Raw genomic sequence first — 16,534 nt, 5'->3', positions numbered from 1 at the left:
AAAAACGTTTTTGCGTTTTACGTGCATTTGAATAGGCCGCGTCGGAATTGGGCCCGAGCTAAAGCTTCCTCTTAAGAGAAATGGTCCATCAGTTTTGGTACGCGTCTGGTACATATTATTCTTAAAGTTGTTGGCAACACTGCGTATACCGAACGGCAGGCGAGAGCAAAAGGAAAGGAAAAGTGAGTGACACTTCCGTGCTGGCACATTCCACTGAATTGCAATATTAAATTTCATTGCAACGAGCAAGGAGAGCAAATTGCCGCTCTGCCTCTCGCCTTCTCAATGGCACGGACACATGCTGGACTCGGTGGGCTAGATGACGCAGGATTCACAGAGGACAAGATATTCGGACATTAAAACTGACTACCACCTCTCACAGACAGCCACCAGAGCCCTGCAACGCTCTTGAAGACAGCGTATTCTTTGGCGACATCAGATTGATTCGCGGTTCGTGGGCTCTGGGTGTCTGGCCGCTTTGGTCTCGTAAACTGGACGATCTGAGGCCTTCTGGCTCACGTAGGACAACGCAGATACGGCACCAAAATAAAACTGGGCGCGAAAAAGTCCTGGTGTTAACAGCGCAAAACGTAGAAGGGACACCGAGACGAGAAGACGTAAAAAAAAAAAAAAATCAGCGCTTGTGGTGTCGTCTTATCGTCTCGTGTCCCTTCTACGTTTTGCGCTGTTAACACCAGGATGGAAAACCAACATGCCCAAGCTGCTATTCTAGCGAAAACGTCGCAACAAGTTAGGACAGAGGTATTTGCGGAGCCGCAACAATGCGTAGTCAGCGCAAAAAGGCCGATATCAAACATGGATGGCCTAGGTGAGCCGATCCGGGAGTGCAGTCTGAAAATGCGCCCCGATCCCGAAAGTGGTGTACACTAGTGCGCCAAAGATGTTGTCTTCGATGTCAACCGGCGTCGAGTCATCCCTACCTCTCTTTCTTTTTTCATACGAGTGATCTTTGCGATCCCTTCTTAATGCACGGTGAATGCTGTTGTGTGTGCGTGCGAAACACTGCTTATCCCTTTTCTTTTGTGCTCGCTTCGCCCTCTCCCAATGTAGGTTAGCTAACCGAGCGCAACCGTATTAACCTGCCTGTCTTTTCTACTCTCTCTCTCTTTATGTTTGAGACATCTTATTTTTGCTTTGTACTGTTTGGCGGAGTGAGAACTTGGCAGAATCCCCAATTATGCCAACAGGCCTCTCCTACACTTTCATTTTTTTTAAAGAGAGGAGAGACAAAGAAACAAAATGACATCCAAGCTTTGCCAGACAGGGAAGCAGCCACCACAAAGAGATTCAATTAAAAGAAACCCGATCCTATAAAAAGGAAAATGAAGGACAAGATGACAGGATCAAGGAACTTGCTGTGCTCGTGTGTAACAGTAAACACCAGTGCAAAATAAAAGATTTGGTTGGCGTTCCCTGGCAGTGCCTTGAAATGAAACAAGGCGCTTTAAGATTATAACTGATGCCGTCATTACTTGATACTCCCTTGCGTGTTGTGACACGGTGCATTACTTTGAGAATAGCTGGTTAGCTATGCAGAAAGAAAAATGTCAGTTATAGTTTTGAAAGCGTGCTGCGGCCCTTGCTACGACTGGAGGCTACTCCAGCCGTAGGAGCACTGTAAGCATTGAAAATGTCATCTATGGCTTGGCTAGGTTCATGCAAAGCACAGCGTTAAACAAAATGTTTCGAGAGCACAAGCCAAGAAGGCGTGTGTACCAGTAAAAGAAACCGACCATGTAGTTCTTTTTTTTTTCATTACACTCAATGCCGCTTGATTGCAGGCATCTCCCGAGGTTTCGTTGACAGCAGCATCACCGCGGGTCAGATCTTGCGCTACACTTCGCGCGACTTCTGCGTCTTTGTTGAAGAAGCCAAAAACCAGCACCGCCTGCGCTCGCACGTGCCGCAGAGCAGCCACGAAGCGAGCGCTTTGAATTGTGCTCGTTTGCTGAAAAGGATCCCGTGCAGCTTACAGCCGCGTATCCACTTTCGTGCGTGGAGACACGTGTCCATAGAGAGACCGTCCGCAAGAATGGGGACTCGCCACGAGATGTTCCGTTGGAGCGAGTCTTCTTTTCACGGTTAATGTTTCCTTAGAGCGTCACAGGTAGGAGAGAGAGGCAAGACCGTGTGAAGCTTGAAAACAAGATGGCCACTGAATAAGAGCTAAAAATAACAGCTTTAGAAGATCTGTGCTCCTCTTTCTTTCTTTTTCGGGATGATCGTAAACGAACCCTGTTCAAGTTTCCCCCAAAGCGACATGCGGGAAGTTTATGAAAAGCCTAACTGATGCAACAAAAATAAAGAAGGTGGTGAAGCCTAACTCAGTGGGCAAAAGCCGGAATCACTGGATGTTTCATCACGAAACCGACGTACACGTCGCACTCTCGCTTCAGAGCGGAGCTTTTTGGATCACCACTCGCACCAGCAGCAGCAGCAGTGGCGGCGCTATCCCTTTCCCTGCCAGTGCAGCGGCGACTCTAAAAGAGATCGGCTTCCCTCAGCGCGAAAGAAACCCATGCACTCTAGTGCATGTTCGACTCTCTCCCTTCATCGTTCCTCGGCTCCTTCGGAACCCCTCGACGAAGCAGCCAATGGTCACCGCCGACTGACTCGGCGTCGCGGTGACGTCACCGCCGTTTCGTCCACAGTTAGTGTGTGCGTTCCCTCTTTCCCTCAGCAAGCAGCTCTCCCCCACAGTGCCGGCCGAGACCCCACCAGCACCCGCTCTTTTCCTAACTTCTCGCGCTCGCCGTCCCCTCCGCCCGAGCAGGCAACCGAGATCAGCGTGCGTGCCGTGTGCGTGCGTGTTCTGCCCCCTACCGTCCTCCTCACCCGCGCAGGGCCCCCCACGCGAGATCGCCCCCTGGCGTGTAGAGGGCGCACTTCGCAGCGGCCTCGCCTTCCCAGCAACAGAACGTGAGTCGGGGCCAGCACCTCAACGCCGCCACCCGCCGCCCGCTCGGCCGTCGTGCGCAGTGTGCACGCCCCTCTTCGCTTTGCGCCCGAGCCCGTGCGCGGCAGCGGCACCAACCGTCGAGACCCGGGGAAGAGTGCGCGAGCCGCGTCGCGTGTTTGGCGCACACGCGCTTCACTGCATCGCAACGAGGCGCGCGGAAAAGAGGACCTAAAGGAGAGAGATGAAACTGAGTAAGGAACAGAAAGGAAAAATGGGGAGAAGAGACCAGATGACCCGAATTTTGAGGCAACTTCCCGAAAGTCACCCTGCACTTTTCAACAAAGCGAAACTGCACCATGTCGCGCTGGGATCCCGGAAGAAAACAGGCTTACTTCGCTCGAGAACACCGGAGAGAAAGACAACCTCAGCGAAGTGGAAAAGAAGAAGGAGAGGCGAAGGTGACTCTCGCACTAAGCCTGGTCAAGAAACGCGCACACCAGCAGCGTCGCACGAACTTCCGCCACGCATTCGAGAGCCTCGTGGTTCCTAGCGCAGCGAACAACTGCGCAGTGACTCCTCCCGTTTCACCAAAGTGCCCTTCCACTGGACAGCAAAACTTGTGCCGTTGGCGTCACGCGTCGGGCGCAGGCCAAGGTGACACGGCGACACGTCGTGCAAGCCTGTCACCTCCCGCGCCCCACTCGGTTCGAACAGAGCTCACGCTACTGCTGTGCGGGAAAGACGAACTGCTCGTAATACGCGCGCCGGTGCCGATGCGGGCGGGCGCGCAGCAGAAAGGCATCGATCGAAGTCCGACGGAGGACCCCCCCCCCCCCACCCCCCACCCCCAGCGCCCGGCGCGCCGTTGCCCCCTCGGAGAAAGAGTCTCCTTGCCCGGCCAGCCAGCGAGCGAGAACGTCGTCTTCGTCGGCGGCGGCGGTGAAGCAACAGGCGTTCGACGCTCCCCTCCACTTCGCGAGCCTGCAGCAACAGGTAACTGGATTCTCCGGTCTTTTTCTCGCTGCGGCCGCCGTGCCGTCGTTGCAGTGAAGAGCACCGCGTAGGGGCATTTTTATTCTTTCTGTCCGCTGCCTTTTCGCGTTCGCTTCTTGTCTCTCCCAGTTTTTCTTCTTGGCCTGACCGCCCACCAGCGGCTTTCGCTTTCTCTGAACCGGGGTTTGGCATTTTTTTTTTCTCCCGGGGAGAGTGTTTCGCTGGCCCAGCTATTGCCATCGCCGCAATCATCGACGTTCGGCGCTAAGCCCCTTTTGGCTGTCGTCGCCGACCGGAAACCCTTTTCGTCCTTTTTCCATTTCTAACGGATGCCAGGGAGCGAAAAGAAAACGCTTTCTTTGCGCCGTGGTCGCGGCTACTTGTTCCGATTGCTAAGGGTGAAAAGGGGGATGCGTCGCGTCGTTTATTTTTGAGCCTTTCTGGTGGCAAAACGCTTCGAAGAAAGCCGATCGGCTATGTGTGTTTACCTTTGCCGTGGTGGGCGCTGATAAATGCGTTCGTACTTGAAGTCATCCTCTTTCTTTTTATCTTTGTAGCCGCTGCTGAGCGATTTGGCCTTATGCAACGTGCGAACTCAATCCTGATTTTATCATGGCCAAATATCTTTAATGGGTCATCGTAAGTTCGCGCTGATAAGTGTGCTTGTACCGGGTTCTGTTGCAACGACCGATAAATCGAGAATAAATGAGTTGCATTGAGATAGTCCTGCATTTGCCAGTTAAATAGTTTTCATAGAGGCACAACTGTAATAAGAGTGGGTATATGTGTTGGTTGGGTAGTCAACCTCTTAATTTCTTGTAACACAGGCACAACAACACAGACCCAGAAGGCGTGAGAGGCAACAGACAGAGACTGCAGTGAGGCCAGGGAGTGGTGTATCTCGTTGCATTGCCGCTGGTCACACCGCAATACCGTTGTGAAGGTTCACGCTTAAGCTATTTCCGTCTGACTTAACATATCCACATGTTGCTTACGTGACTGCTGAAACTGTTTTGGTCGAGCACGCGTACTTTTGGGCGTAGCAGAAGATAAACTGGTATCAGCACTACTTGAAAACCAGTCATTCGAGTTGTCATTGGCTCAGTGTCCGCGCTGGGGCGGCACTTACGATTCCACTATGTAAACTGTTTATCAGCATCACATTTTTGGAAGCAACGAAGCGCCTACCGGTAGCATGGAAAACGGGATATTTAGTTACGTGGTTCGAGAGTGGCAAGAGAGAAGCCCTTGGGACTTTGGTGTGCACACAAAGCGCGAACAGTCTGAGGAAGTCATCGCTAAAAACTGAAGTACGGCGGGTTTCGCATAACTGTGACACCGAGAGAAACGCTGCGATAGGTATCAGCATTGGGGAACACTGAAGCCGTCCTTTTACCGGAAAAATAGCGACACAGACCTAAATCTCAGCGTGACAGCTGGCGTTCTAGAAGAACTAGCAATTTATAAGAGCTTTTGGTAATGCTACTTACTAATTCAGGGATGGATGCGTCCGAACACGTTGAGTCGGAACATTCCAGTATCTAAAGAGAAACTATGCAGTTTCCTTTCTTGTCTGACGCAGTTACAGAAGCAGAGAAAAAGAGATTGGCATCATTAATTAGAAGTAGCAGATTAGCAGTACCCTGTGCACGCTCACCACCCTGAATGGGACGGGAAATCATTAACAGGTCATTAAACGAACCTTTCGTATGGTGCAGCACGGCCTAATTGTTTCGCGCCATTTAACTATAGCTGAGCCGTCTGTACGATTACTCAAAAAGCTGTTTATAACTTGATTTTTTGAAAGGTAAGCTAATAATAACTCTCCTCCTGCTTATGGAGGTTTTGTTTTGTTTTCAAACCTTCACCGTGAAGTTCACGAACGCACGCGTTGTGGAATTAGTGGTCCGTAAAATTTATTTTGTTGAAACGACGACAAATATGGAAGCCCTTGTCTCCGTATGGGTAAGTCGCATTTCCGCGACGAAAACACGATGCCTTTTTGGGCTTGAAAAGTTAACCAGTGGCATAAAAACTTGTCCCCGCTGCGCAGCTAAGCCCTAGGGAGAACCGATGCAATCAACTCAAAGCCACGTTTGCTATCTAATCATTACAAGTGCTTCGGCGGTGTTGTCATTCTGTGATCTGAAATTGAGAGATTACAGAGTTCATCCACTCATCAACATCCACAGGACAATAAAGAGGCTACATACCTCAAAACGAACGCTTGATGTGGCAATGGCTGCGTATCCGCACGCGGGATTCTCGGCGTACTTCTGATCTCTTCGGTATCTTTAGTAATGTTGCCACATCTACCGACTTTCACATTCCTAATGCTGACGTTCTCGCACTATCTCTTTTATATGCGATGGTATTTCATCGCACGCCTCCATTCACTTTCCTTAATCTAGCTATCTATCTGGCCTTACAGCTGTGTCAGCGAAAAAAGAAAAAAAAATGAATGCGGATCCCACGCGCATGTTGAAATCTGTGTGAAACGAAGCTTGGTAGGAAAGTGGTTAAATAAATGCTATAAAAGTGTTCATCTTCTACACCGCGTTTGCAGCATAGCGATAACGTACCTGCATGGTAAGACACCGCAAAGTACGAAATGTACGCTGGACGTACTGCACCATTCCGAAAAGGAATTAACACTTCATCCTGGTCAAACAGCAATTTCTGAAAACGTACGCTGTAAAATTTAGGAGCCTCAACTTCTTGCTTTTCTACAAAGGATTACAAGCTCCTCCGAAGGCTCTTCTGGGTAAAAAGTTAATTAGTCAAATTCGCATAAGAACTTGCAAATTAACAAATTGCGTCATTTACAAATGTATCACCCTGTCGTAAGAACAATCCATTGTAAATCATTAATTTATCTCACATTCCCTATTTTCAAGAAATTTCGTGTGTTGAAATATCTACCTCGTGGAACATATTTTGTTTCAGCCCTGGCAAAATCAAAATTTACTCGTTAAAACGCAAGTAAGCCGTTAGCGTTTCGTAAGGACACAATGGGTGCCCCACGTGAAAGTGCAGGAAAGAAATTGAGGTTCTGTGTGGTTGATGCGTATGTACCTTCGAGAAAGTCGGAAGGGTAATGGCACCGTGTTTGCCGTATTCGAAAACAAATGCAATTCATGCGGGGCGCTGCTTCGAGGCTTAAGCAAATCAAGTCGCCCTGGCCACAGCAAGAGCTCGCGCACCGTCACTGTATCCTCTGGCAGGAGACGTGGTATTTAACGTAGGCGTGCACGAATGGGACGTTGAACGAGCAGGCGGTACGGAAGTTGGCCTGTTTGCAAAGGGACATTGATGCACGCTTGGTTAGTTTGGGGATTTAGGGATTACGAAGTCCGTAAATACCGCTGTACACGAGCGAGCTGGGAAAGTGGCAGTCAGGATTAATGAGTTTGGGAGATATCACACTCAGTGCATGCGAACTGGCTCAACAAAATGACCGCGAGAACGGCTCAGCTGTTCTTGGTGCGTGTCTCGTTGGCAGAGGCTTCGAGTGCGTTGCCGGGATCGACAGCGCGCTACCGAGAAATCGCCCTAAGTGTATCTGGATGCGAGAGGTCGGGAGTAAGGTGCTCTACCCGACACGTTTATGCCAGGGTTAGACATGGTTGCACACACGCTCCGGCGCTAGAGACAGTGCTGAAATGCGAAGGGCAGTGTGATTAACCGAAAGAAAGACTTGGGGTTGGTTACACCCTACACTGGGGGAGGGGTAAGGGCGGAAACGAAAACGGTAAGAATAGCGGAGAAGGAAAGGAAACCGCGAATCCTCAAAAGAAGGGCCGGCAACGCCCGCGAGTATCACAGTCTCTCTTAAAGGTCACTCGAATGTGGAAAGTTCAATTGCGCCTTGACCGACATTTGGTTTGACGGTATAGGTCGGCGTTTCAGGATTGTCTGATTTGTAAGCGGCCGATCGTCAAGGCGAGGCCAATGCAGTCGCTTGGTTTCGTAATTGGCCGCACAGCAGACGTTTTATAACGGGAGAAGGGTTGGCAAAACATGACTTACTACATTTAGTTCGGGAGGATACGGTGTCATCTATACTTGGTACTGACATACGTGTATTGCGACAGAGGCGATTGGGCCGTGAGAGCGTGACATATATACGAAGTAAGAGCTGCTTTCTTTTTTGTATATAGAAGGGAGTCGAAGCGTTGAGGTGCCGTCGAGTGTTATCCCTTTACATCTCCACTGCTATATTGATCCACGCATACGTCGCTGTTCAAGGTTAGCAAATGAAGATATTTCCTGTCTGTTCGTTCGAAAAAAAAATACTCTCCAATATATGGAAGAGCTACGCGAACTGAAAGAAGAAAACGCAACCATTATGACGTTGGAACCTGCTTTCTAACTCGCTATGGAGGAGTAAGTTCTCATCTTAACTCGGTCAAGCGAGCAGGACAGGCTGACCTGGTACTGCGTAAGACACAGTAAACGAGCCACGGAGTCCTACGCCACTTAGACAACACGTTCTGTTCAACGTGCCTGGCCTTCGAAAATGCGCCGGCCGTAGCCGCGGGCATAGGATGACGCAACGATTCCACTCAGATCCTTTTCTTCCTCGCTATTTGTTAGCAGTACTAGAAGCGCTCTGTTATCGCTGGGACAGGTTGTGTCGTGAGCGTTTGATGATAAGGCGTGAATCGAGTGAAAAAAGAATCGCTGAAATATGCGGGCGCCGGTTGCGTCGTTTCACGGATGATACAAACGACTCGCACAGGTGCACGCTTCCCCCGAGGAGCAAGCAGCACCCGAAGCACGACAATAGCGACGAGCGCAGTTAGCGATATATTCGAAATAGGATCCGTGGGTCAAGCGTGCAAGCTTTTATACCTGGCTTGTCAAAGGTTCCAGGGTAATCGCTGGCGCTCACATGCCAGGTGCTTTACAGAAGGCGCTACACGATTCGTGTCACGCATACAGTAAGATTACACAAGGCTCGGTGACAACAGACGCTGGATAGAACCAGCGATACCATTCGAGAAACTTCAGATACACAAAGGCGCGTGTTGCGCTGAGCGATGACATCGAAACACAGATTGGCTTGTAAAAAAAGCTCACCGAAAATATAAACTATCTATGCGCGCGTCTATATACCCCCCCGCCCCCTCCCCAAAATAACAAAGTAATAAAGTAATTGCCTGAGAGCGCATACCAAAACGTAATCAAAAGTAATCTCTCAGGAAGCCGACCACGTTACTATGGAGTCCAATAGATGGCTTACATACAAGCGAATTAGCTTGTTTCTTGATGAAAGAGGCCTTGGAGAATAGCCCGCGACTGCACTGCCACTTCGTCTCAGAATAGCACAACTTCACGTATGCACGGGCTAGACAAAATTTGCTCTGTCTTCGTGGAGCTTGCGTGAAAGAGATGAATCCAGTGCAACGTAACTTTATTCAACGTCCATGAGATGTTTGGAGCGCGGGAGAAAGGCTGATGCAGGCTTGGCTCGGTACGCTCTCCGAAACACGGCATACGGCGGTAGCAGTGCACGCATCTAGAAGAACAATAAATGAATATCCACGAAATGTGCAGAAGTGCTTGCGCTATAAATTGATCTGCTGCCTCGAATAACAGCTGTAACTGTTATGATATAACTGCTGCGGAATAACGTGATGGTATAACGCCCGCAATGCAATCAGCGTGCGCTGCTTATGTGCCCCTTGCAAGCAAAGGAGTTGGTCCGCATAATGGTAATACGCAACGTACAGCATTTGGTTTTCTAGTCTTCGCCCACACTTTGTTTCGTATTTTTTGTCCGTAGTGAACAACCCAAGATTTTTTTGCCCGTTCTGCACAAAGTGTCTTGATATGTTCCCTGAGAAACTTGGACATAGTTTGAACGCAGTGTGCTGCCGTACTTGCACGCCATTTGTCCTAGAAAAAAAAAACATTTTGGACTGACCACAAACACACAAACAAAATCTGTCTTATAGTGTTCCTTTGTAAGGGCGCTGTGTAGTTCTCACCTGGCCTTCATGAAAATGTTATGTGGTTCTTTCCTGATCGCCAGTATAAAATTTCTTCATTTGCATTTTGACATAAAAACCATGTGACAAGGTCATAAGAGCCTCTAAAAGAAGCACTAGTGAAAAGTACTGCAGTCTAAAATAATCGTCATAAACCTAATTTATGTGCCCAGCATGGCAAAGGACGCATCAGTGATCTCCAGTTCTAACGTACCAACATTAATAATCTTTTTATTGCGATAGCACTTATACGAACACCCCAAGCGCAATTCTTCCGTCGCCGTGATGTTCTGCATAAAGCCTAAGGGCGATAACACCGTCGCCACGTGCCCTACGCTGTATGTGAGAGTGAACGCGTGCCAGGGCAGCCAACAATCGCGGCTCAATCTCGCCCGCACGAAAGGGAGGAAAGTGGGGAGAAAGCGCGCCGTCTTCGGCCACGCGCGAGGCACCCAACATTGCAAGGTACCGCGGGGAGGGTAGGGAGGGGGGGACGGCGTTCTACTCCGGCTGTAACTTCGCATGTGGCATCTGCGTGCGGTCGTGCGGCCGTATCTTGAGAGGAATCTGCGTTGGAAACGGAGTCTGGGCGCGTCGGGGCTCGTGGCTTTATGCGTGCTGTGTGTTCTCGGTGCTCCGCTTGCACTGAAGCGATAGACAGCACGACTGTCACTTCGCTCGCTTCTGCTGCCGCGTTTCCTCACGCTAGTGTTTTGACAGCGTCTGCGGTCGTCGAGTGTCGTGTTTTCATGTTTACTGTGCGAGCTGATACCATGCTTGTTATTTGAGCTAGCAAGCGAATGTTTAAATGTTGATACGGCCGATAAAAGTACAGTCGTCATTCCATATGACTGTCTGCTAATTTTTTATCACAATCGACGCTGCGGCTTTCCAGCAATAGTGCGACCCTTTTAAAAATCATTGTTGAGTTCTTACTGCATGAGTACTTGTGTCATGTGGTTAATGTGGATATGTGAGCAAGCCGTTTTCCCAGATAAATTCCACAAGTCGTTTTCTTGATCAATTTCCTATTTATAAGAACTCATAGGGTAAACAACGATTGTTCCATGTTTCTGTTTATGCATGCGTTAGATTCAGAGTAGTGTGTCTTTGAGATTACGTTTGTGCATAGTTTGTTGTCATCCTCTGTGGAATACGCACGATAATTGAATTTGGTGACCTCAGCTTTTGCACGTCGACCAGAGCGAGAAGCGCGAGCACATGTTTGGTAATTGTTCTTATTTGCGTCCTTATACCGAGAGCTCACTGGCATTCCATCCCAGCTCCACACAGAATAAATTACTTTTGGATTCAAGTTTCCGCAGTGACAGGATAAACAAAACAATACAAAACGCAATCATACCTTGCGGGCGAGGTCGTATTTCTCATAAAAGCGAAACTGTAGACGACGACGTTTTGGATGCTCCTGTTGTTCCGTAGCCTCTTAGCGCACACCAACACTCCGTTTAACATCAAGAGCGTCTAATCGGCAAGAAGAATGGCTACTGCCTGCGCCTCGCTTCGATGATTTCAAAGGTGCGTGCAACATTGAGCAGCTAGAGAGAGAATGCCGTTCGAACGTCAGGTCACCGCGCAGAGCAACCTCGACGCAACGACGTTCTCGAGAATCGAACGCTACACGAAAGGTGACACCGCACAGTAGGCAGTTCTCGGGTTGTCAACATCACCTCCCCCCCCAACAATCTTTGCAACCATTCTCCCATCTCCCCGCAAACCTCATTCGCTCGCCTGAATACGAGAATCAATCCTTACTCGCGTACTCCCGCTCCCACTGTCTCTTGCGCAAGCGTGCCACGATATCGGCTTGCGCCGCTAGTCTCGCTCAAATTCGGTTTCTCCCGGGCCCAGAGGCTCCTCTTGCTCTGATGAACAATTAGGAACGCGAACGAACGCTTAGCCTCCGTTCTTCCCGCGTTGAGCACATCGCCCAACACGCCCCTCCCCCCCCCCCCCCTCACTACCCGCGAGCTGCGACGCTCCACCTGCGCCGAACGTAACACTCCTTTTTCCCGAAAACGTTGCTACGGGCGTTTAACGAACAACGCCTGCTGCCGGAAGCATTGCCACTGCGGAGCCGAAAGGGAAGCGCGACTAGTGATCGGAATTAGGCGGGCGCGTGGACCGAGTTCTTCCTCGTGCCTCTAGCGTACACCGTAGTGCAGGTGGTGCGCCCTTCGCTGCGCGTCGCGAAGGTGCCGATGCCTGCTGATTATTCGCAGCGGTGTTGTTGCGGTTAACTTGAGCCACGGATTCCCCGGCGACGTGCAGGGTGGAGGGGAGCGCGACTCACCCCGCGGGCATCGCCGGCCCCTCACCGGCGCTTGGCTGGCGTTAAAGAGAAATGTATCGTCACGATGGCGAATGGCGCCCGAGTACCGCGGCGGAATGTATACGGTTGCCGCCCTAATTACCACGAAGCGCGGGGAGTTGAGAGCGAGTGCTAGCTGCGTCGTCCACGTTCTCGCTCAAGCAGCCGGCATCATCCGCGCCGAATCCCGCGTGCGCGCGATAACCCCGGCGGCACCGCGATTTCTAGGAGGCGTTCCTCTCTCGAATCCTTTCTTCTCCGCAATGGAAGCCTTCTCGGTGGGACCGAAAGTACCCGCCACCACTTTTTCCTTGTCCCCTTTCTTTCGAAGTAGAGCATCACCCTTGAGTTCATCGCATCGACGACTATAGGTGAAGTTTGGCGTTGTGGAAATAAGGAAACGCGACCAAGACGGATAAACTGGAGAGATAACTTTTCACAGCGAAGTTGTTAGTCTCTAGCTGGTCGATATTTTTCGTGGCGTGCTCGATCCCCCAAAAACGGCAGATGAAAAGGGGGTTTATATTTGAGTTTTCGCGTAAAAAAGTTATGTTTGCTCGTATATTCGAATTACAATACGATGCTATCATACCTGCAAGTTGTATGTTAGTCGTACTGCACTACCTCCGCTCTAGGCGGAGGTAGTGCAAGAAGGAGGATCTATGCTGTACTAACTGTACTGCCACCTAGCGATGGCAGTCAATCAGATCGAATTCCCGTCGACCATCTTAATTTCAATTCTAGGACAATCTCCGCCATCGGGGTTAGGTCAAACTAGACGTTCGAGGAAGCGCACTATCAAATTTTGTATTAAATGCGATATTCGGTCTGCGTTAAGCCAGCCGTACGGCACATAGCGTTCTCAGAAACACTCTTGAGCTGCCCTTCCGGACAATGCCAAAATGAGCCATCTAGTCGTTTTGAGCCAATCATAGACGGCGTAGCCGCTCTCTTAGCCAGTCAGAGTTGAGAGTTAGGGGGAGCTTCATAGTGCCTAGAATAGCACCATTAGACCGTGTTCTCGTGCATACTTTGGCTGAAAAAGCAACGGTGTCATTGCCGCACTCCTTCCCGTTGACTGGCCTCACCTACCATACCTACGCGATGATGTAATGTGGGCCCCACATGTGCCCGCAGCTAGTGTTAGCCTTCCCCTATTTATTTTTTTCGCACACGACCTTTTAATGCTACAAAAATCACCGTGCATAGGAAAGTGGTTGGAGGAAAAAAAAGTAAGAGCCTTCCGCAATTTCTCTGGCTGGGAACTCGTTTACTGCGAGAGCCGAAAGCTCCGACAGGGTACACAATCTTCTTAAGAACTTCTTACGATAAACACGACCGCATCATCCGCTGCAGTACTGCCAGTTGTGGCCTCCAAAATGCCTTCAAAGTGGCACCATCGGTCTCAAAGTCTGTGTGGCGATGCAACGCCCGGCAAATTGACATATTAGATGAAGTCCAAAACATGGCGTCTAGGAAGTGTTTTGCGACTCCTGTAGTCGCTTCGAGCGCATGCGATTGCCAAACGCATAGCATTCAAGATTACTTTTTTGTTAGTGGAGCGCTTTCATTGATGAGTGTATTTTACCCAGACTTCAAGAGCTTTGTGATAAATTACCGGAGAGTTTTCACGCTGGAATAGTAATGGTAATTGCACTAACGTTTTTTTTTTTTTTAAAGAACTGTGGACAAACCCGTTTTTAAGCACTCACCTGCTCGGGAAGAATTGCCGCCTGCAGTATTGTGTAAATAAAATAAATAAATAAAAATAAAAGCTATTTTGCATTGGTGGTGGAAGGGGCTCAAATGATATGAATTAGGAGTCTGGATGCTCAGTGTTTTTCTGGCACGATAGCAGAATGAGGGGGATAATTATTCGTAAGCAAATGAACGTGATCAGTCTCACCGATGCTCTAAGAAAGCAAGTAGAACAATATATTAATGGTTTTTTTTTTTTTGATGTGTGAAACGAATTTGCAAGGATGTCGGGAGCACGCCGAAGCCGACACTGAAACGGGGATGCCGAAGAATGTCAAGTGAGGAAAATAAAGAGGCAAACTCAAAGCAAGACAGGTGAGAAAGGACGTGCCTAGCCTGTTGCCTGCCGATGCACTTTTTGTTACGTTTCTTGAATATAGAGGGACAAAAACAAAATGCAGAAAGTGAAGAAATGAAAACGCCCGTTCGCATAAACGATCAAGTAAGCAAAACAAACAAAGACAGAAACAGAAGAAGAAAGCTGGCCGGGCAGAACTTCGATTCAGTTATTTTTTTTTTCTTTCGCGCCAGGCGAAACGAGACAGCTACACAGAGAGAACCGACAAACAAGTATTATCTCGCGACTTCGCCGCGAGACGGAAGCCTCGCGTCGCTTCCCCTACGCCAAGCGTGCGGAGGCAGGTACGTTATCTGGCGTCCTTTCGCGCGGCTCCATGTCGGCGAGTCACGCAAGCGTCAAGACACGAACCCGCTCCTCCCCACCCCTCAATCCCGCTTCCTCGCTGGAGAAGTCGGAACAACCTCGCGTGGCAGCAGACGCATCGTGTTGTACGTGTCTCCCGGCGATCGGGGTCTAAAAGTCGGGAGCCACCTTTGGCGGCGCAGCACAATGCGGGACCCCTTTCCCATTCCTCCAACCCGACTCTCCCTGCCTTTCCCCATACCAACCTCCTGCATTGTTCCCCGCTTCCCCACTAGGCGGCGTCAAAGATTCCCAAGCTTGGTTGCTTGGGGGGAAAATGGTTTGCAAGGGAGGCAGTAGGGATCGAGGACAATGCCTCCCCAGTCGCGGCGGTGGTGGTCCTACGCAGGTTGTACGGGCTCCCTCCCAGCTTTCTCTCAGCAGCCTGTATAGGAGCTCAGCAGCCGGCGAAGGAATGCAAGTGGAATGGTGGAAGGCCGGGAAACGGGCAGGGAGTGCGTTTTGTGCCGAGGCATCCCTTTTTAGGCTTAAGCAACGAAGGTAAACACAAACGAGAATGGAAAGCAATATCTTGAAGGAAACAAGAAAAGGAGCCGCTCGAGCAAAACCAGAGGAAGTGGCTGCATGGAACATTACGCGTGTAGTGTGTTGTGCGGGCACCCCATGAAAAGCGAACGAAACGGCGTCGCGAATAGATTCAGCCCGAGCGGACGATCAACAGATAGAGACGTCGACGAGCGCTAAGAGACAAATAAGACGGCTATCACCGCTGAAGAGTACCGTTGTTGTTCATTTACATTCGAGTCTGTCGATGAGCACACAAACACCTCAATACTTAACCAGTAGGCGTCCTACCTGGTGACTGCTTTTTTTTTTCTTTGTCTCAAAAACGTCATTGCACCAGCAGAGAAGTTTCTTCAGTGCATTCAGCTAAGCTGCCAAGTCTGCTGACTGCGTCATTGGAAACCGATACGAGATTATGGCTTCGAGTTATCTTCAATTTCTTAACTCTACCACCGTCAGGGTCTTACGTAAGGTATTACGCTAGTATTTGGCAGCATTCGCGACACAATAACGGTATACGACACAATTATCGCGCCCAAGCATCTGTTTATGCCAATTTCATCTGGTAATACTCTCCTGTCGTGGAGACATACTTTCAAGAGGACATAACTGTCTCGCACAATATTTTGAATGTGGCGAAGTGGGCTTTTTGGACCTCTTAGCTTATGTCAAACTTGACTAGACCTCCGTTTCATGACTTCTTTTTCTTTTCATTTTCACTCCACTGCAGTTAGCCTTCCTTGCCATATCATTTATCAACTCTGTTTATGTCGCAGTGGTACAAATTTTGTTGCTCAGATGACAAGCACGGTGACAGCGACACCTAAAGAGAAAACATGCACAAACCTTGCGTACGCATATCCTTCGGTGTTGATGTGCTAGTGTTGACGTGTGTAACATAATTGAGATGGGCACCTTGTATTGCTAAGACCTGCCGTACCATATATAGCGCCGGTCGAAGCACATCTCCCATTATTGTTTGGCGATTGTAGATATAAGTCGACATTTATCTTTCTTCACAGGCTTGCGATAAGAACCTTTTCTGATGGTTCGATTGTCATTATACCGGCGTGATACACATGTGCGCAAAATGAAAGAGCTGATGAGGCTAAAAAAATATATTTCTAAACAGCTGCATGAAAGTATCATAGTTATAATGCCATTTGCTGTACGTGGACGCACAAAATCTTTCTTAGAGTACCAAACTAGACAAAAAAAAGAAATAGTGTAGATAACTTGATTCGACGACCTCAACTATCTATCCTCAAGTATATTCTATTAGATAATTTCAATATATCCACTTTCGGTGGCGC

At 49.3% G+C, this 16,534-nt stretch overlaps 1 protein-coding gene across 3 annotated transcripts in view; it reads left to right on the top strand.

The window, feature by feature from the left end:
• Positions 1 to 3,106: 3,106 nt before the first annotated feature.
• Positions 3,107 to 16,534, top strand: part of LOC142559529 (uncharacterized) — a 197,545-nt gene continuing 184,117 nt past the window's right edge. For all 3 annotated transcript variants that reach the window (XR_012823145.1, XM_075671109.1, XM_075671111.1), the window contains exon 1: positions 3,107 to 3,913. Coding sequence is in view for 1 of the 3 variants with exons in the window: in XM_075671109.1 (XP_075527224.1) it covers positions 3,277 to 3,913 (637 nt within the window). In the remaining 2 variants the exon portion in view is untranslated. The remainder of the gene's footprint in view (positions 3,914 to 16,534) is intronic.

The sequence above is a fragment of the Dermacentor variabilis genome, chromosome 10 (genome assembly GCF_050947875.1).
Source record: "Dermacentor variabilis isolate Ectoservices chromosome 10, ASM5094787v1, whole genome shotgun sequence".
Lineage (NCBI taxonomy): Eukaryota > Metazoa > Arthropoda > Arachnida > Ixodida > Ixodidae > Dermacentor > Dermacentor variabilis.
Note: the sequence above shows the minus strand (reverse complement) of the source record. Positions and strands in the feature narration are given on the sequence as shown.